Here is a 22,516-nt window from a genome sequence, read left to right on the forward strand (position 1 = left end):
TTTATAAGCATTTTGTGTAAAATGTGATAGCCAAGAATTCTAAACTGATGAACAAAACTGAAAGCTCTCATGCTCAATACATGTTCTCTTATTTCTAACCAGCACACACGTGCAACATGAGAGAGTGCCGGAAAACAGGTGTCGCAAGACTCCGGTTCTTAAAGGGGCCACGTCCAATTTATGATACCAGTTAAATTGAATGCAATTTCTCCACTTGGCTACATAAAGTAAAAAAAAACAAGTCTTTGCTATCAGATAACACCAAACACTGCACACAAATAGGAGAAGTACAGGAGGACAGCCCCAACAATTGGCAACCCAATAACAATTCAATCATTTACTATGGCCACACAGACTGTGCTCACACTCTCATTCATTATTCAGCAATATACCTGACTGCTGCTGTCTCTGGACAGTGTGTAGAAGTTTCAAATAACCAACCTTTATATGAGAGAAAGAGTTGGTCTGGTAAAATATAATTCCACATCTGTTTTGATGAATTATAAAATGAAAGGTTCTATGGCAACATTTAGGTTTTTATTGATGAAACACACAATTACAGTAAATTTGAATCTGTGTGAATCTAAGATAACACTGTCAAAAAAGGCAAATCCAGTTCGACATGGAGCTAATGGCAGCACTACGACTCCTTTAAGAAAGCGCTTTAATAAACAATGAACATCTCATATTGACAGCATGACATCACCCAGACAGAGGCAACATGCACAGAGGATGTCCGAGTAGGATGCACCATCTGCCAAATGTTGTAATGTCCACACACTCATTTAAACGTCAAGCTTTTGTGATGCTGCGTCGTCGAACGTTTTGATTACGCTGACCATTTTCAAATGCAGGATTATTTGGCAGAGCATCGTTGAATAGCGTAACATAGGCTTCAGTGACTGCAAACGTAACATGGGCTGGGGATGCTTTTTTTTCAGTGGAGTGCAGCTTTAATTGTGGTAAGTGCACCATTTAATTTACTTTATCGGTTCTTTAAATGTCGGCCCATAGATTTCCGAGCACTTGACGCTATAAGAGCATGCTATTTCTTTGCGGTAATGAGCTACAATAATTGGGTTAAACAGTTACATTTTCTAATTACTTTAAATTCGGTTAATTAGAATTGCATTAATCTCGATGTTTTTAAACGTTTTCCTTTAACAGCCAGTAATGTGATTCATGGTTTTTTTTCAATGCATCCTACATAATCTGAAATGCATGAGAAAATAAACTATTGTGAATTTCTATGTAATAGATAAGGAATATTAACCGAAAAGAAAACATCTAGATTCAGTCAGGTAAATTTGATAGGGAGTGGTGTGGGTGGGCATATGTCTAAACCAAACATGTCCCTTTAATTTGGATAGATTCTCTAAAACATTTAGTGTGACACCTTAGTATTAGGCTTTTTCGTAACACAGTTTCAACTGAAGCAGAAGGCTAAAATAGAGACTATTATATCATATTTAAATTTAAACTAGTGTTTAAGGTTTCATATATTTTTTTTTTCTGTCTTTTTTTTTAAAGCGCGGTTCCGGTGAGCGAAGATTGGACTGAATTCATTCACTCGTATTACAAGCGCAACGTATGGACGTTGAGTTGGGAGTTAAATAATTATTTTGTTCGTCAAATAAGCATAGAGTGGACTCAACTTGAGCTCTCAAGAACAAACGAATTCCGCTGCACCGCCTGATATTCATTCTCTCTGTCCGCGTGCCCGGCGGGATGCGGGTGCACGTCCAGGAGCTGTCCGAGCTGTTGTGGTGCTGATGCGGCTCTGAGCGCACGCGAGCATGGCTGCCGGAAAGTTGCTGCTCTACGCCGGTCTATCTCTCTCCCTCTGCGCTCTCGGAATGCTGGCCGTGGCTATCTGCTCCGACCACTGGTACGAGACGGACGCGCGGAGGTACCGGGAGCGGTGCCGAAGTTTCTCTAGTCGCCGGAAAGACCCGGGCTTTATTTACATCCCCAACAACAGCCTCCCTCTGCGCGCGAGCCGCTCGCGCCTGGACCGCTGGGAGGAGAAGCTGCTGCTGGCGCGGAACAGACGGCAGCTGTTCGCCATGAGCGCCGCCGATGAGTGCAGCAGGCAGTATAACTCCACCAACATGGGGCTGTGGAGCAAATGCCATCGCCTGGGATTTGATCAAGACATCGAGGACCTCATTCGCAAAGGTAGGGGACACAGCTGCTTATTACTATTGTGAATGTCGATAATTGTCAGTCTTTGGTATGAGCTTCTTCTGCAATCTGGTTGGCTACTGATAATAAATAAAACGACTAACATATTATTAATCAGTAACATAATCTTTTAGGAATTTCAAGTCATCAAATCTGGTTACTTTTGGATTTCTTGCAAGTTGAAATGAAAATCAAATTTTTACCCTGCTGAGAAAAAAAAACGGTTTAAACCAACCTAAGCTGGTTCAAGATGGTCTAAGATGGTCTCACAGCCTGGCCGGACTATTGCTCATTTGGTTTAGATGCTGGTTTCCCAGCCTGATTAGCTAAAAAGTGCCCCAAATCCCTTTAAAACCAGCCAACTGACAATTCCCGGTGACCAGCTAAGACCAACTAACCAGTTTAGGCTGGTTTTGACTGTTTTCCAGCAAGTTTTTCCAGCAAGGAAGTGTATTAATAGAATATTCCGGGTTCAATACAAGTTAAGCTCAATTGACAATATTTGTAGTACCAATAAAACTAATTTTGACTCGTCCATCCTTTTCTTTTAAAACAATTAATAAAAAGTAATCAAGGTTACAGTGAGGCACATTCAATAGAATTGATTGGGGCCATTTTTGGAGGGTTTAAAGGCAGAAGTGTGCTTAGAATTTTAATAAAGCATTAAAACATGTATTATTTGAGCTGCAAGTTTGTTAGTTTAATCAAGTTAGGGTTTACAGCATCACATCATCATGGCAACAAAGTTGTAAATATAGGATACAACCTTACACAGCAATTTTAAAACATTTAAATGATATCTTTAGACAATATACCATGCATATTGTTTATGTCTTGTGGATATACTTTTGAAACAGTGTGTTTTTTACATTGACAGATTAGCCATATTCACTGTAACCAAAATGTTCGTTTTTTTAAAGAGGGAAAATCTAAATAAATGTTTGTGGTAAACAGCATGATACCATCAAATCTGTCGATTGAGTTTATCTTGTATTGACCCTGGAATATAAGTATTTACACTCCTTTCATTAAACATTAGGAAACATGAAATCAAACAGCACTTACACGCATGTAATGTAATTACAAGTTCTTGATTTTTGTAATCTGATTAGACAATCCAGATTACAAGTAGCCCTTTACTACCCAACACTGATATTGCATATACAAAATTATTGTCACTTGGCAAACCAATGCTAAGAAGTGTTGTTGATATCTAGTTTGCATTGGAATATCATGGAAAACACTGAAATGTTTCCATACACAAACTGACGTCAGCCCACACAACTGGAGGCTTGTGTTAGACAATACCGCTTTGTTTATGTCTACTGACATAAAATGATGGGCAATAAAACCGAGATGATAAAAAAACTGAGAGCTCACTCAGAGTTTATCTGTTAGCTGGAGTGACTAGTCACTTGCATATAAAGGTGTGAAGCCCTATGGCTAGTCTCACACTCTGGGCCTTATTATCTTCCACTAAACTAGGCTAATTTACTCCTCATTTAGTCAAGGCATATTTGATGACTATATTAATAGATGCACACACAAGGCTATAAATAGATCTCGAGTCTAAAGCTGTGCTAGCCCAAACATCATAGGCTGTTTTTTATTCACTTTCTGTCATGGCAAAACAAACAATTGCTCCAGAGTTGCTGAGGGTTGCATTCTCTCCAGTAACACTCTAACCTCTGAGTGCAAAATGAGTGCATGTTTCTGTGCACAGCAGCAGCACAAAATAGCCTCTAAAATAAGAAAAGCAAAAAACTGGTTATGTGAATTTTGTAGACTCCACTGGTATTGGTGTCTTATTACGTAACAGGGATTTTTTGGTGGAGAGGTGCCCCTGTAGTGTGGTGTGTTACAAGACTGTGTGCATTGTGTATCACCTCATCAGCAAAAGTGCATACACTCTCTGGGGCAACTGCCAGATACAGTACATTCTCTGTGTTGATTTGGAATTGCATTGAAAAAACAGTGCTGTGTTATTCTACACCATATCTGCCTTTCACCTTGGGTGAAGTGGGACGTGAATGCAAGTAGAACTGTTGCTTGCTTGTGTTTTTGAGATATGCAAAGAATAATTGGTCATTAGTTGTCAGCTTATGTTTGTGTATTTTCAAAACACATACAGTATTGTATAGCTCAAATAAACAGCTTGCATGCTTTGTTTGGTAAGTAATAGACAATACCCATGCATGTTTAAAAATAAACGTGTGAATGTATCTTTTATGTTATTCATATCATTATCTGGGTTGCAGGCACATGGTTTTATGAAATGTGCTGAGTGTGCTCATGCTCATTGCCGTCTCTCAGATGAATCTTATACTCTGTCTCAACCCAGTGTCTTCTCTTGGGAGAAAGGGGGGAATAGAACGATGTATGAGAGAGCAGAACAGTAGTGGAAAGGTAAGGGGTCAAAACTTAAGGAAGGGAAATTCGAAAGACAGAGAAAATGAAAACCACTTTAATCTCACTAATAATAAAGGGATAGTTCACCCAGACATATTTAATTCTCTCATCATTTTCTCTCATCCTTATCCCATCTCAAACTTGCTTGACTTTTTTTTTCCTTCTGCGGAATACAAAAAAATGATATTTGGTAGGTTGTATGATGTGTTTTTTATCACATCAGTGCAGGTCAATGGGTTCCAAAAGGACGTAAAGGCAGAATAAAAGTAATCCAAACAATTTAAGTGGTTTAATCCATGTCTTCTGAAGCGATACAACCAGTTTTGGGTGAGAAACAGACCAAAATGTGACTCCTTACCCACTAGTCATCAGCAGTCTCATCTCTTCAGAAGACATGGATCAAACCACTCAAATTGTTTGGATTACTTCTATGCTGCCTTTATTCACATTTTGAAGCTTGAGAGTTATACAAGTTTGAGATGGCATAAGGGTGAGTAAATAATGAGAGAATTATAATTTTTGGGTGAACTATTCCTTTAACAATTTATTAGCACCCCTTTCTTGTGCATTCACACCACGATGATGTATTCAGTTTAGATTTTACATTGTAACAAGTGGTTGCCTGTTATAGGTTTAATGGCAAATGCCAATACTATTGTGTACAGTAGAGAGTAGCTGATGTAATTCTAATATGTAATCAAATTTAATGATGGTAAATAAGTTGTCCATAAAATAGCTAAAATTAAAAATTTAAATTTACATGTTTAGTAATGTGAAAAGACAAATATTTGACTTGAGGAAAGTTCAGGATGACCAGACATAGGAAATGATGTGAGATATTGTGGCATCTGGAGTTTGTGGAAAATTGAGAAAGTGTATTTGAGTGAGAGTGAGATCATGCAGAAAGAGCCAACCCATCTCATTGTCCACCATCTCTCCCTGCCTCCCAGCGGGACACCCATCAGGCATGATGAAGACATTTTAGGCCATGGACACAATCACAGAGAGGAGAGACCAGAGAGTGAGACAGCCAACCCTTTCACCATTAATACACGCAAACCTAATGCTAGGACATATTGTGGCCTTGGGGATGAGATTCAGAGAATGAGAGAGAATAGAGATACACACACACACACACACACACACACACACACACACACACACACACACACACACACACACACGTCACGAACCCCGCTCCTCTGCCCCATCCCCGCTTCGTCGCACTCACACTCACTCCCTCGACCTCACTCCCTCGCTCCGCCCCCTCGAGCTTTTCACGCTCTTTTTGCTCGCTCGAGCCCTCACGCCCACTTTGCTCCTACTCGCTCACATGCTCGTAGGTTATCTCCCTTCCTCGAGTTTCTCACGCTTCCAATCCTCCTGCACATTAGTTTCACCTGCACTCGTCTCATCACCTTTCATTGTTTACACCTGCACCTTCCCTATAAATACCACAGCACATCCGGTTCACGGGTGTTGGTTATTGTGTTTAGTTTCCGTATCTTTGCCCCCTGCTAGTCTCGTCTAGTTCTGACCTCCTCTTGTTTACCCCTTAGCTTGCCAGCTCCCTTGTTCCCCTGTATTTGATCCCGCTAGTCCCGTCTAGTTCTTAGCCCTAATTGTTAACTGTTTTCCCGGCTTCGACCTCCCGCTCTCATTTACCACTCTCTCCCGGATTTGCCCCTTACGATACTTTGATTCCCCGGCTTTTGACCCTACGCTTCCCTCGACAACTCTTCACTGGATTTGCCCTTTGTACTTTTGCATGCACTGCTTTCTATTAATAAAGCAGTTTCATCCGACATTGTGACTGTCTCATCTTGTGTGTGTGTGTGCTTGTTACAAAATAACCAACCCCACCGTTGACAGTCACAATGCCCCGCGCTAAGGATTCGCACAGCTCACTAGAGCGGAGAAGCACGTCACATTCGGCGCGAGGAGCTACAGTGTGGAGAGATGACCACGCGCTCACGGCCCAGGGGCAGCAGGTATGCGCTATTTCTGATTTGTTTCACCCTATTTCACCTGTGTCTGCCCCTGAGCCCGTTTATGCCTCCAGTGCATTTCTGAGCGCCATGCACTCTCCACCCCCGGAGAGGTTTTATGGCTCTTCGGACGCTGACCAAGGGTTTTTTATGTGAGGCAGCGGTTGTGTAACTCATAACCCCGCCCTCGACATTATGGAGCCAGCGGCCCGACTCGTGGGGTTGTGTCAGGGGAGTCAACCCTTGGAGGTTTATGTTGTGGATTTTTGTGCCCTGGCCAACCAGGTGAATTTTAATGAGGTGGCTCTGAAAACCATTTTTCAATTTGGACTGAATGAGCCAACCTCATCATTCATGCCTGGTGGTCGCTGCTCTCTCAACCTGGCTCAGTTTATTGACCTCGCCCTACTGTACGCTGGTTCCTTGTTTACTGTGGGGGAGGCAGACACTGAACCAGCGCTCCACACCATGGCCCCCGTCTCGAGGCCTGTCACGGCCCCAGTCTCGAAGCCGGACACGGCCCTAGTCCCGAAGCCTGTCACGGCCCCAGCCTCGAAGCCTGGCACGGCCAGCGAGTCAACGCCCATGCCTGCCACGGCCAACGAGCCAGCGCCCATGGCCCACGAGCCAGCGCCCATGCCCGCCACGGCCAACGAGCCAGCGCCCATGCCCGCCACGGCCAACGAGCCAGCGCCCATGCCCGCCACGGCCAACGAGCCAGCGCCCATGCCCGTCAAGGCCAACGAGCAAGCGCCCATGCCCGCCACGGCCAATGAGCCAGTGCCCATGCCCGCCACGGCCGGCGAGCCAGCACCCATGTCTGCCACGGTCAGCGAGCCAGCGCCTGTTACCTCGACCGCCCCAGAGCCAGCGCCTGTAGCCTCGACCGTCCCCATGGCCACGTCCCCTGGCTCCACGGCTCTGCCGGGTTCTGCTCTGCCCCCAGAGTCTTCCACGGCTCTGCCGGGTTCTGCTCCGCCCCCAGAGTCTTCCACGGCTCTGCCGGGTTCTGCTCCGCTCCCAGAGTCTTCCACGGCTCTGCCGGGTTCTGCTCCGCCCCCAGAGTCTTCCACGGCTCTGCTGGGTTCTGCTCCGCCCCCAGAGTCTTCCACGGCTCTGCCGGGTTCTGCTCCGCTCCCAGAGTCTTCCACGGCTCTGCCGGGTTCTGCTCCACCCCCAGAGTCTTCCACGGCTCTGCCAGCCTCTGCTCGCCCCTCAGAGCCCTCGCGGCCTCCGCCTCACGAGCCTCCCAAGGCTCCTCCTCTCGAGCCTCCCAGAGCTCCGCCTCCTTCCAAGCCTCTCAGGGCTTCTCCTCTAGTCTTTCATGGCTCCATCCCTCAAGCCTCTCACGGCTTCGCCTCTCGAGTCTTTCAGGGCTCCTCCTCCCCTCGAGCCTCTCAGGGCTCCGCCCCTCGAGTCTTTCATGGCTCCACCCCTCAAGCCTCTCACGGCTTCGCCTCTCGAGTCTCTCAGGGCTCCTCCCCCCCTCAAGCCTCTCACGGCTTCGCCTCTCGAGTCTCTCAGGGCTCCTCCCCCTCTCAAGCCTCCTAGGGCTTCTCCTCACGAGTCTTTCAGGGCTCCTCCTCCCCTCGAGCCTCTCAGGGCCCCGTCCCTCGAGTCTTTCATGGCTCCACCCCTCAAGCCTCTCACGGCTTCGCCTCTCGAGTCTCTCAGGGCTCCTCCCCCTCTCAAGTCTCTCAGGGCTCCTCCCCCTCTCAAGCCTCTCAGGGCTCCTCCTCCCCTCGAGCCTCTCAGGGCTCCTCCTCCCCTCGAGCCTCTCAGGGCTCCTCCTCCCCTCAAGCCTCTGAAGGCTCCTCCTCCCCTCGAGACTCTCAGGGCTCCACCCCTCGAGTCTTTCATGGCTCCACCCCTCAAGCCTCTCACGGCTTCGTCTCTCGAGTCTCTTAGGGCTCCTCCTCTCGAGCCTCTCAGGGCTCCATCCCCCAAGCCTCTCGAGCCTTCCAGGACTCTGCCTCTAGAGCCTCCTACGGCTCCGCCTCTCGGGCCTCCTACGGCTCCCCCTCCAGAGCCTCCCACGGCTCCACCTCCCGAGCCTCTCACGGCTCTGCTCCCAAAGACTCCAGAGCTTTCTACGGCTCCGCCTCTCGGGCCTCCTACGGCTCCCCCTCCAGAGCCTCCCACGGCTCCACCTCCCGAGCCTCTCACGGCTCTGATCCCAAAGACTCCAGAGCTTTCTAGAGCTCCGCCCCTCGAGCCTGCTACGGCTCTACCCCCCGAGACTACAGAGCCTGCCAGGTCGTCGCCTCGGGGACCTCCCACGGCGCCACCTCCCTTGGCTCCACCTCCTGAGCCTTCCAGGCCTTCGCCCCTAAAGCCTCCTTTGGCTCCACCTCCAGAGCCTTCCAGGCCTACCTCGCTAGAGCCGCCCACGGCGCCACCGTCATTGGCTCCGCCTCCTAAGCCTTCCAGGCCTTCGCCCCTAAAGCCTCCTTCGGCTCCACCTCCAGAGCCTTCCAGGCCTCCGCCTCTAGAGCCTCCTGCAGCACCACCTCCCTCTGCCCTGTCTCTTGGGCTCCCCATGGCGCTGCCTCCTCAGCCTCTCAGTACCCCGCCTGCGGAGTCTCTCACGGCTCCGTCTTCCAAGGCTCCGTCTCCCAAGTCCTCCATGGCTCCGCCTTTCACGGCTCTTCCCTGGCCCCCTGACCCTGTCCGGTGGCCCCCTGAAACTCTCCCTGTCCTGTGGCCTCTTCCCTGGCCTGGTCTGGTCACCTTCCAGACCCCCGGACCCAGTCCCTGTCCTCCTGTCGCCTTCCAGACCCCCTGACCCAGTCTCTGCCCTATGGCTGCCCCCTAGATCTCCCGACCACCCGCCTGTCCACTATGTTCCCCCTGACCTTACCTTGAACTGCCCATGGACTGTCTCACTTCCCTTTGTCTGTCCCCCGATCATCCTGCACCGCCTCCCGCGGCCGTCAGGAGCCGTCCTATTCAGAGGGGGGGAGTACTGTCACGAACCCCGCTCCTCTGCCCCATCCCCGCTTCGTCGCACACACACTCACTCCCTCGACCTCACTCCCTCGCTCCGCCCCCTCAAGGTTTTCACAATTTGCTCGCTCGAGCCCTCACGCCCACTTTGCTCCTACTCGCTCACATGCTCATAGGTTATCTCCCTTCCTCGAGTTTCTCACGCGCTTCCAATCCTCCTGCACATTAGTTTCACCTGCACTCATCTCATCACCTTTCATTGTTTACACCTGCACCTTCCCCTATAAATACCACAGCACATCCGGTTCACGGGTGTTGGTTATTGTGTTTAGTTTCCCGTATCTTTGCCCCCCGCTAGTCTCGTCTAGTTCTGACCTCCTCTTGTTTACCCCTTAGCTTGCCAGCTCCCCTTGTTCCCCTGTCTTTGATCCCGCTAGTCCCGTCTAGTTCTTCGCCCTAATTGTTAACTGTTTTCCCGGCTTCGACCTCCCGCTCTCGTTTACCACTCTCTCCCGGATTTGCCCCTTACGATACTTTGATTCCCCGGCTTTTGACCCTACGCTTCCCTCGACAACTCTTCACTGGATTTGCCCTTTGTACTTTTGCATGCACAGCTTTCTATTAATAAAGCAGTTTCATCCGACATTGTGACTGTCTCATCTTGTGTGTGTGTGTGCGGGTTACACACACACACACACACACACACACACACACACACACACACACACACACACACAGCGAAGACAAGGATATGATTATGCTCTGGTTCTCAAAGGCTCTGGCTTTCTTGTTTTCAGTATATAAATTGGAAGCCATGGGAGAAGGATGCCACGCCTTCACGATTCAAGAAGCAAGTCTCACTGGAACTCGGGCGCTGACACTAATCAAATAGACAGGTGTTGAGGTGGGATGCTGGGTACATCTCTTAGGAACAAAGAGTACCATGTGCAATACAGCTTTTATTGCTTTGAATACCCTTTGACTATGATTTTATTCCAAGGCATATTAGATCACAGATATTGGGTGTGATTTTCAGTATAGTTGAGTGAAAGGGAAAAGTCTTCAGAAATGTTCAGGGCTAGGAGGCTTTATACTTAAAGGGAAAGTGTGTAATTTTATTGATGTTAAAAAAAAAAAAAACCTTATCCTATCCCATGTTGATATGTGTAATGTTAGCCAGCTGGTACGTGCTGTGCAGTGTGTGTAAACCTCACTCCCCTGGCCTCAAGAGGTGCACTTAGAGGCTGTAGCCTTTATCCTCCTTGTTATCGTGCCCACCTCCCATGCAGGAGACAATGCTTTGAGTCCTTCAAGTTCGGAGTGGGTTGAGCAGGACTGGTTACATACGCAGAGACAACTTTAAGTAAACTGTTTGTGGATTGTGGTGCATTAAACACCAATTTTATTTTACATATATCCAAATTGCAAAATGCGACTTGACAGAGTGCTAGGGCTCAGCCCACAACTATCAGATTATGATTTGGCCTGGAAACTGTCTTCATTAGTATGCAGGGAACGTCTCACTTGGAATAAGATGTGTAGTTGCACATTTAAGATATGATGGACTTGAAATTAGTACCCTGCTTGATAACAGCTTGAGTATAATCCCCTCTGCCCTTCTGTTTGAAATTATGCTAATATGATCATTGGCCACCATGTTGGCACATATTGACATTTTCATCACACCATGAGAGCTCTCAGGACTGAGGAGATCTTACATGGTTCTTCAGTGGATTTATAAGATGTTATGAACCTGGAAGTTTGCATGGAGTGCACTAGTCTGAGTGATTGAGACAATGGCGTAAAATTGGTGCACTCATAAGAATATTAAATTAGTTTTCCTTTTTTCTCACATTAACAGGTTGCTGCAGTTAAGTGAGTAAATATGCTATAATGGTGCTAATTATTGTATAATGGCACTAAAAGCTAATTTTTAACACCCCTTGATCAATTGTCTGGAAAGTATGGGTAACAAAATACACATTTAGGTTGACTGATATGATATGTATCACCTTGATGAAATAACATCAAAAAAATTCATTATGAATTTTATTACAAGGTGTTTTGAAATCCCATGGGGAATATATCTTGGAATTTTATGCCTACTGTATAACTAAATATTGAGTTGGTTTGAACCCAATTTTAGATGCTCAGAAAGAATTCACCCTATATGCTTACCGGTATATGTATACCAGTGGTGATTTCTCAGGGCCAGCAAAGCCTTCTATGCTGGCCTAACATGCCAAATAAATAAATATTTTTCATCCTTTCATTCTCACTCACATGTATTTCGAATCGCTTTCCACTCTTAATTAATCTACAAACAAATAGAGAAAAATGAAAAGTTTATCCAGTCAGAATTTATTCCTTGATGATTAAAGCGAAGCTTGACAACTGCTTCACAAATCGCATGGCCAAAGCCTGAAGCCGAAGCAGCACGTGAGACTGAGCTCCACCCCCCCAGTCCTTCAGAATCTTTACAGAATCTCTCAACAGTGCAAATGAATGAGCAGCTAAAATCAGATTGTCAGATTCATCAGCCAATCAGACTGATTTATTTGTTCTTGGTGGGTGTGATCTTTAGGATATGCCCCAGTCGAGGCCTTCTGGCTGGCCTTGAGTGATACAATCACACTTTAAGTGATGTACGTAATTCAAGAAGGAAAAGCATAAGATCAAGCTGTCTGATGAGTCGGCTGTCACTGCCACATCACCAATGAGAAAGATATCCTTATGGATTTAAAAACACAAGATGTTCTGCATGACTATGTGATTGCTTAATTTATTAAACATAAAAGGACTGATTTTTCACTTAAAGTAAATTGGTAAGTGCTTTTTGCATTGTTAAAGCAACATCAGGAGTTTTCTAAGTGTAAATTATGCTGCTTGAGCATTCAGCGTCAGATCAAGGTTTGAAAAGGAGTGCTGTGTTCAATTAAACTCAGAAAGTCGCATTTTACAATTTCCTACTAGTAAAAGTGCAATGGAATGTATCTTGAAGTCAGAATTACAACTTGTAGGCTCATGCAGAAATTCTCAACTCCAATTTTGCAGAGATGCAGGGGCATTATGTCACACAAACATGTTGACACTCAGAGAGAGATATACTAAGTACGTAATACACATTCACTTTATGAAGTAATATTGATAAATGAGTTTGTTTCCACATTACATGATATTAAAGCTTGTTTAACAAACGCCTGCAGAAACAGCTGTATAAAACTTTATAATCTCTTTTGATAACCGTATACCTGAAGCACAAATGGTAGTGCTGCAGCATTGTGTATCACTTGGGTTGCTAGGAGACATCTCTAATGAGGGTCAAACACCTGCTAAACTAACAAGAGTGTAGCAGTTTTTTTTTCTTAGACATCATCTTCCGAATATTGTGGAATGGAATGCATTTATGGTCGGAGATATCAAGTAGGAATATCCCACATCCAACTTGAATTGAACGCAGCATAACTGTGTATCCTGACGAAACGAAATTTATTGCAAGCAACATTTAAATCACAAATATTATTAGATAGATTTTTCCATGTGTTATAGACCTCCTCGGCAGATTCATAAGCAAAATTATGATTCTTGAATGTCTGTTCAGGAGACATTCATTTCACAAAACAGTCATGCTACAGTTAAAATTAGGCTTGCTTGAGCATTAAATGTCGCTTCAAGTTCTGGCTTTCATGCCTGGATGTGTTTTTTAAATGTAAATTCTTACTAGTTAGCTTCGACATAATGTATGATGCTCAAAGGCATAATGTGTCTTTTTCATTGTGAAACTGTGTTTTCTTAATGGCATGAATCCCACTTAAGGCCTAGACTTTAAATGCAAGGCCCGCCACTGATGTATGCACTCAAAAAATAAACTTTAACCATTGTGAGTTTTACTGAATCCTCCTTTGTTCATTTACTGAAAATGTTTATGCAACCAAGGGAACTTAAATTAACTGAATTATTTCAATGCTTTGAAACTAATTTTTTTTTGTTGAGACAACATGAATATGTTTTGATTTGTTAACTAAAACTGGGCGGTAAATTGCTAATTTCAAATATGCTTTGCATGGCATTTGAAAATGTTAAAACTAAGTTTTATTTTATGTGTCTATGTGTAAGAAGAATGTAAAGACTTTTAATTGCTTTGCCAGTGTTACATTTTTTGTTGTGTTGAAATTTAGAAGATTTTCTGTTGTGTTGGAGTTTTTGTGCTTACCATCATGGTGAAGAGTGGAGCTTGAGCTTAGATTTTGGACAGGTACACATTAAGAAAGCTCTATGTTGCTTTACTCAGTAAGCAATTGCTATGCTAATCAAAGCTTAGTGTTTCCTAATTGCATGCATTTAGAATGCTGGCATTCACTGTATTAACTAGTTTATCATGGAAAGAGATTAAAACTAGTGTATGGTTGATACAATATGTCCCTCTGAATGCTAGAATGCTAGAATGCTCATGCCCTGCTTCATCTCTGTTCAGAAGACACAAGTGCAGAAGAGGACTGATATATGTTGCTGTTTCACAAGGCCACTAGCCACAGAATTGATTTCTGAGAATGACCTCAAATTGATCTGTTCCTTGTTGTTTGCCTTGATTTGTTTCCTTGATGAAACTTGGCACAGGTCTCCCCTCAGAATGAGCATTGCATTAGGAGACATGGGGGTTGCCATGCAGAAAAGTGTAGGAGGATTGTTGGAAGTAGCATAGATGCTAAGAAATAACAAAACAACAATAGTAATGCTGCAAATGAAAGAAAGAGCACAGAGGACAGAGAATATAGCTTTGTTCCAAATCTAGCAAGCTGCCTCTTTGCCCATTGCCAACATTGGCACCTACCTTCTAAAGCACCATACCAGGGTTGCCAACTCTCACGCTTTCAAGCTCTGTTTCACGCTCTCACTCTACCCAAGTAAATCTCACGCCAAACAACAAGACAATGTCATTCAACGTAAAGTGAATAAAAATAGCTACATATATGCTCGTATTACTTTTTTTCCATCAGCATGGCGAATTTGGACCGGCAAAGCAAATTTAGTTGCATTCATTTTGCATTCACCATTTATTAGCGCTAAATATCCATCCGTACCTAAATGCAAAACTTCTATCATGTGTCGCGCAGGCCAGCGCATCGCTCACACTAGTGTGCTTCAGAGATGGATAGAATAGTGCAAATCCGTAGAGCAATCCATTCGAATTCTACAGAAATTAATATTCTTTAAACGCTATGGAAGAAGCAAATTTCTTAAACGGCTATACAGCCTGAACATTATTATCCGAATGCCTACTGACGAGGAAAAATTACCACAACAACGTGTCACGCATCAACATCGATTACAGGGCTTTCAAAGATCACAATTACTAAAACGTATCATGCTTTCACTGTAGTTACAGTAACTGGTATTGTAACAGTAATATTATAGTTTCATATGAAATCTATTAAGGACAAACTATTAGACTCTTTCCAACTATGAAATGTTTATTTAAATGTATTTAACTACAACTGTGTTTAACTGTGTAGACTATAAGTGTTTTCATAAAGAAATACTAGTTTATTGTTTAGAATGACTAGCTGGACTAACCATGGTAATGAGGATGGCCTTGTGGAAGATCTATAGTAAACTTTAACCAAGTACAATGAAAGAACAGTTAAAAGTCTAATGATGTCTGATAACCTGTAAATGTCCATGTTTGCCTTAAGATATTTCAAGAGACTACTTATTAAATAATTAAGCCTGTTGTAAGGAAAACAAACGTTTCAGTAGAACCACAGTCCCAACTCAGTAAAGTGTCAGAGCATTATAACTAGCATATAAAAATAAAGTGCTAATTCAATATTTAAATTAAATTTGATTACTATAGAATAGTTTGATTTCCCATAGCACATTTAGAATAATAATTCTAAAGGGTTAATCAAAATTAGGTTATCAAAATAACTCTAAACATGTAATTAAGAAATAATGTATTATAAAAATAATGAATCGCACTAATTATGTAATCAACCAACTTCGAGCATGTGGATGACCATTGAACAACATTTGTGACCCAGAAAAATACTTGGTTGTGTCATCGTGTATTTGTGTCTTTTGAATTGATCAATGCCAGGTTTAATTGATGTAAGTGTGCACAAAAACTGATAATGAGTTTTATTGTTGTGTTTAATTAGATCGTGTTTGGTGATAAATATTTAAGATTGTAAGCCTACTAACACAAAAAATGCATGTGTGATTGATTCAGCCCATGTCATTGAAATCTCACTCCAACCAGGATGCCAAAGTTGGCAACCCTACACCATACTGTCAAGAAACCTTATTAGCAAAAGAGTTTGATGTTAACATATTGCTAAACTAACAGTATGGTACACAAATATGCATACAAATACAAAGAGCACACAGATATTGAATAAAATGATCAATTACTGTATACTGAACTATTTTTTCAATCATTTTCAGTATTGAATGAACTTCTAACCGATTATAAAACATTTTCACCATCTTAGATTTAGGGTTGTCACAATAAATTCTGGAATTATCTTCCCCATGAAGGTTAAAGCCTTAAAATTTAGCTTAAAAAAGGTGTCTTAGGAGGCAGCTTAATTAAGCTTTTGGAACATCATAGCTCATCCAAAAATGACAATTAGAATATAATTTACTCACCCCAATGTTTTCTAAACTTACATGACTTTATACCGTAGAACACAAAAGAAGATGTAAGAATGTAAGTAATACTCAGTTACCATTCACATTCATTGTGTGGATATAAGAAGTAATAAAAGTGAATGGTGACTGAGGCTATTTTCTGCCTAATATATCTTTTTGTGTTCCATAGAAAACAGTCAGTCATATGGGTTTGAAACAACATGAGAGAAAATAAGTTACGATAGAATTTCTAAAAAGCCACCTCCATAGGCAGTTCACTGAGTTTTGGAACGGAGCATGTGGAATTATTGGTAAAACGTCCAGTCAGATGAATGCAGCTGGTTTGTGCAATTACAAGCAGAAGTGGAGGGATGAAGAATAGACAGTGCAAGCTGTTAGTCAAGAGGAAATGACACTGTCTTCCCTCACCCCTCCCCCTCGCTCGATTTGTCTCTCTCCTTCTCGCAGCCCAATTTATATTCTGGAACGCAGATTAGTTTCCCGAAAACGGAGTGCTGATGATTTCACCATGAAAGGATTACAGTGAAGTGAAGGATAGAAAGAGGTAAAATAAGACTGAAAATCATGTGTTTTACTATCTATTGCTTTCTCACACATCTCGCCATTTATGTACACCTCATCAATGGAGATTCCTTTATAGAAGTCATCTAGAAATGGCCCAATATTCCCTCCACTCAAAAGCCAAAACACTTTTTCGAAGCTATTTCACCTAATATCATAACATCTCCATGGTGATTCGTTGACTAGGAAATGGTTCTTGGAAGCAGATCAGTCATTAGGTACCTTCTTAAGTTTCTTTGACTTGAGTCACAAGGCAAGTAATGCATTTGAGAGAGTGAGACAGACATCCGTTGCTCATCAGTTTGCCATTGAATTTGCAAGAGTGTGATAAACACAAGATGAGCTTCACTCAGTACTCAAATCCAAAAGCATAAGTCTTAAAGTCAGCATGAAATTACATTTGCAACCTATTTTGCTTCCGTAATGTGATGTATTTCCGAGTGAAAAAGGATATATATAAAAAAACACATTAAAAAACATGTAGGTCGCAAGTTGAATTCATACGTTGACTTACTAAATCATAAAAAGTGCAACCTGGTCTCATAGTGAAAACGTGACTATATATATTTTTGGCAAAACTTGTTAAACTTTTCTCCAGGTACAATTCCCTTCAGTTTCCAGGAGAAATTAACACAAGAGCGCTACAACAACTGTGTTTTATTCACTTTCACTCAAATCATGACTTCAATGGCTGAATATGACTTTATAGATACTTTTCTCTCTATTACTCAGACCATACTATTTTATGATATTGACACACTTTTACTCAAACAGATCTTTTGAAAAACAACACATTTTAATGCTTTTATTACAGATATACATATATACACTTATTCCAACATGAATAGCTTGCGCAGTAGTTCACTTGATAGAGCATTGGACTTGGAGACGGAGGATCAAGTCCAGCCATGAACTCAAGACATGTGCTTTTTCATTTCACTTCTGCATTTTAAAGCATTATTGGTTAGATTCAGGCAAAAGTGTTAGGTTAAGGAGGTATGTTTAAAACATTGTTTTAACCACATCTGAATTGAACATCATTTTACTTGCTTTAAGGGCCCCCAGCAGGACATTTCACTGAAAACCTGCAGCTAAATGTAATATAGAGCACATACATTTTGAATTGCAAAAATGTTGTCATGTTTACATACATTTCAGGAGACCAGGCTGGAAAAGTGGGCGTTATGAACATGCGCTGATGAATCATGCACAAAAAGAGCAGGAGCATGTCTTAAAGGAAAGCTCCTGGTTCAATACATGTTAAGCTCAATCTACAGCATTTTAGGCATTATGCTGATTTCCACCAAAATTAATTTAGACATGTCCCTCCTTTTCTTAAAAAAAAAACAAAAATCTGGGTTACAGTGAGGCACTTACAGTGGAAGTGAATGGGGCCAATCTCTCACCATTTCAAAAGTACAGCCACAAGACATAAACAATATGTGTGTTAACATGATTTTAGTGTGATAAAATCTCTTTTCTGTGTAAAGATATATCCAATTTCACAACTTTGTTGCTATGACGATGTAATGCCCTGTTATCCAGCTGAAATGATGATTTAAACTTCACAGCTCAAATAATACATGAGTTTTAACAGAATAATTAATGTGAGTGCTTTTATAAAATTATAAGCTTCACATTTCTGCCTTTAAACCCTCCAAAAATTGGCCCCATTCACTTCCATTGTAAGTGCCTCACTGTAACCTAAATATTTGCTTTTTTTAAAAAAAACAATTAGGGAAATTATATATTTTTTTGTGGTAATAAACATTGTCACAAATGCTGTCGATTGAACTTGTACTGAACCCGGAATATTCCTTTAAGAATGTTAACAGGGTCAGTTATGACAAATGATACAGATGACAAATGATACAGATGATAAGCTAAGTTTACATTTACAACATCTTAAAACTAATGCACAAAATCCTAATCTCAAAACCATAATGAATTAATCATACACTACACACTGACAATTTCTATTACCCTCAAAGGAACCTCAATCCTGTTATGTTAACACATGTCAAAAGGGTTGATTGAGGGAAAGCTGGTATCCAGACCTGATCTCTGATGTACAACCTCTCCTTCTCTGCTCCCTGGTGGCCGCCCTTCCTCTCTCTCATCCCCTCTTCCTCTCATCCTCGGATTTGATCAATGGTTCATCAGAAGAGCTGGACTTCAGTGGGGTTCATCTCATACAGCAATGACAGCAATCAGCCTTCCATTCAGGCCTGAGAAAGACAAGACGCTTGTTAAAAGCTCTACGGGAAAGAGCCGAATGATTCTGATGGGAGCCACGTCCACTGCAGCTGCCAAGCTGAATGGAGAGCTTTCAGGAAGTCAACAAAGCAAGAATTATGGCAGACAGAGGAGTCGCACAGCTGCTTCTGCCTCTTGGACTGAGAGTGTGAAACAAGGACATACAGGAACAAGGGCTTGGGGCAAAAATGCTATTGAAAGTGACAAAATGCCGCTGATTTTTACAACGTTGGGGCAATAAAATAAAAATAAAATGCACCCATGATAAATGTCTTTGTTCTTTGTAATATGTAGCATAGTTTATATGTAGTATATTATACAACTGTCAGTTCCAGTCCTCTGATCTGATTGGACAAGTGTGTGAGATGCTGTTGTGTTAAGGTGTTTAATGCTCTGAGTGGCTGACGGATGGAGGCAGTTGTTTGTTTTTCGTCTCTCTCACAGAGGCAGACAGATAAGGCACTGGCAGAAGGCTACATGACGTCATCTGTCAAGATCTGTGGAATAATTCTCTCGCTTTTGTTGTCGTGGCAACGTGGGGACACGTTTGACAAATGTTATTCTGCTCTTTGAAGCAAGCATTTTTTTTCCCCCTGCTTTCTAATTGCTTTGGTATTTGAAGAATGGGCTCAGGAGAGACTAGAAAAGACATGTGTGTTTAATTTTCTCATGAAATGCCAGTGAAAGTGCAAACATCTCCAATCTGAAAACATGACTTTGACTGTTTTTCTGTTGACTGTTATCTGGCAGAAATAGGGAGTCATAACGCTGACTGCAGATCTTTTACAAGCGATACACTAACCTACTGTGTTGGAAAAATCTGTTTCTTCAGTCTATGTGCAGGTGAAAACCTGTGAAGAACATGTCCGGGTCATATTTCATTAGATAAATATATTTGCAAGATCATTATTTATCATTATAAAATAACATTATTTTATGGCATTAAGCAACCCGATGCATGGTAAATTTGTATTAATGGCATCTAAAAAAAATTATAACAACAGTGTGGAAAAAAATATTGTATTACTTAAATTTGATTGTATATTATAATTTTATTTTTCTGTAATATATTATTTAAAAATTATTAAACAGCAAGATAGTATTTGTTGAACTTCCCTTAATTAATACTGATTTAAAAAAAAAAAAAAGGTTTTACAGTAATTATTACAGTAATGATAATCTAGAGAATCAGCACTGAGAATAATGGGAATAATAAATTAAAAAAAAGTACAAAACCTGGACTCATTACGGTAATGAGACCTTGGGGGGAAACGTGTTTAAATGGCAATAAAATATGCTTTTTCTTTGATATTGCTGTGGAATGTGGTCCAAACTAATTTTCATGAGATTCACCCATGTGTGTTTATTTATGTATGTGAGAGAGAAAGTTGCTTAGATTGTCTTCACAGATGAGAAGTAAAAGGCATGGGTTTAAGTGAAAGAAGAAGAGACCCTAGGGAAAAAGTAGAACAGCTTTAATTCTTATTGACATGCCCACACAAACACACACACGCACATGCACAAAAACTAAGGATCAAAAAAGTAATCAATTCAACAAAGGGGATCTTTTTAATACCTTAGGATGCACACACACATAACTGCACAAGAAATGTAGTGCAGTTCAGGTGTTCACTGAAAAGGTTTTACCCAACACACTCTCATGAAGAAATGTTACAGATTTGTACAAGTTGGCTAAATCCTTTGAAATCGTACAAGTTGATTCATACAAATTCATACAACCTTTGCAACAGCCAGTGAGGTGACTCTGCCTGGTCTCATTCTAAACATACAAAACATACTCTGTACACTTCAAATCATCCTTACAGACTTTACTATATGGTAAAATTGGGGTTTGGGCAGACAATTAATAAACACGTTCACAACGTCTGCTATGCAGACCTTTCGCTTACATCTGCATTACACATCCGGATATTTGCATATCTAGAATTCAAACGAATTCATATGAACGAACTTGTAGCCAACTCAGGATTTGTACAACTTCTAATGAGATCAGGTTGCTTTGCTAGTTTCTAGCAAATGGATAACATGATGATCTGAAATGGATAACACATTGGTAATTCTGAAAAAAATCCTCTCTGTCCTTGAATGCTTGTTAAATAGTTACTGGGTCACAGGACACTCAAAAGGTGTTAAAAGGAGAGCAGGCAAGGTGGGAAATCATCCCAGACAAACTAATGTGCTGTTAACAAAATAAATAGATTGTAAACTGCAAACTGTTTTCACTGCTGTCACAGTTGAAATGTTCCTTTATACTTTATTTACTCGCATTTTACTGTGTAAGCACATTTTCACACTCTATCAGGCACTGCATCTGGTGCTGTAGTAAAGGAGCGGTCACACTACACTTTGTGCTCCATTCAAAGTCCCAGGACAATTCTCGAAGAGTAGGGGTGTAACCCTGGTGTCCTGGCCAGGTTCCCCCATTGGCCCTTATCAATCATAGCTTCCTAATAATTCCCATCCATTAATTGGCTGTATCACTCTACTCTCTCCTCTCCACCAATAGCTGGTGTGTGGTGAGCGTACTGGTGCACTATGGCTGCCGTCGCATCATCCAGGTGGATGCTGCACACTGGTGGTGGTTTAGGAGTGTCCCCTGTTCACTGTGTAAAGCGCTTTGACTGTAGTGTCATTGAAATGCAACCGAATGTGGGAGACCGGAAACAATAGCTCATAGAAAGAAATGTAGCACAACGCTGAAGATCACACTGAGGAAATTTGTGAGACTGCTGAAAAAAAGTTGAAAAAAGGAGTGCAGAGCTTTTAATTGTTTTTATAATTGATAAAGGCTCATATTGGTGTGCGAAGATCCTGACCTCTTGGCTAAATTCAAGCAATTCACATTTCAAAGCTACTTGTTTTGATTTTTGCTGGAAATTTAGTAGAATGTATTTTATAAGATTTGTAATATAATATAATTTGTTATTTGTGATTTATTATTTATTAAAACCAGAAGCGATTGCATGTTACATCATATCCTGGTCCGATGTAATGTTCGAAAACATTTTGCATGCTCAACTGGTAATGTGACCGGGGCTTAAGTTGGAAAGTGCAATATAACCTCAAAACAAATGCCTTAGATGTGGACTAAATGCCTTTAGAGAGGCATTAGGACCATGCCAAAACTTAAAGGAATCAACAGAGGGCAAGTTCTCCACCAGCGCTCTATCTTCTATTCATGTGAGTGCATTTAAGCTCCCCTCTTCACAGTCTGAAAATGCCAATGTAATCAACACCAGGAAGCTGGATAAGTAAAGCCTGCTCTCTCCCAGGCCTTAGAGATGCAGCAGTGATAGCAATATTAGCATTTCAAGCTTGCTTATAGAAACATGGGCTGAGATCATGGCGCGTAACCACTTTAAATGTGAATACGCATCTGATCACAAACGATTAAGGATCAAAGAGGCTTTGATCTTCTAAGCAAAGCTATAGTGCACCGTGGATCCAGTCTCAAACCCTCTCAGCTACTATAACTTGAGTAAGCTATAAAATTCAGCTTC

The 22,516-nt window shown here is 42.0% G+C and overlaps 1 protein-coding gene across 1 annotated transcript in view; it reads left to right on the plus strand.

The window, feature by feature from the left end:
• The first annotated feature begins 1,776 nt into the window (after positions 1-1,776).
• The window catches only part of LOC127639219 (transmembrane protein 178B), a 113,112-nt gene continuing 92,372 nt past the window's right edge, over positions 1,777-22,516 (plus strand). Inside the window, exon 1 of the mRNA XM_052121127.1 lies at positions 1,777-2,178. Within this exon, the coding sequence (XP_051977087.1) occupies positions 1,797-2,178 (382 nt within the window). The 5' untranslated portion in view covers positions 1,777-1,796. The remainder of the gene's footprint in view (positions 2,179-22,516) is intronic.

The sequence above is a fragment of the Xyrauchen texanus genome, chromosome 47, assembly GCF_025860055.1.
Source record: "Xyrauchen texanus isolate HMW12.3.18 chromosome 47, RBS_HiC_50CHRs, whole genome shotgun sequence".
Classification (NCBI taxonomy): Eukaryota; Metazoa; Chordata; class Actinopteri; order Cypriniformes; family Catostomidae; genus Xyrauchen; species Xyrauchen texanus.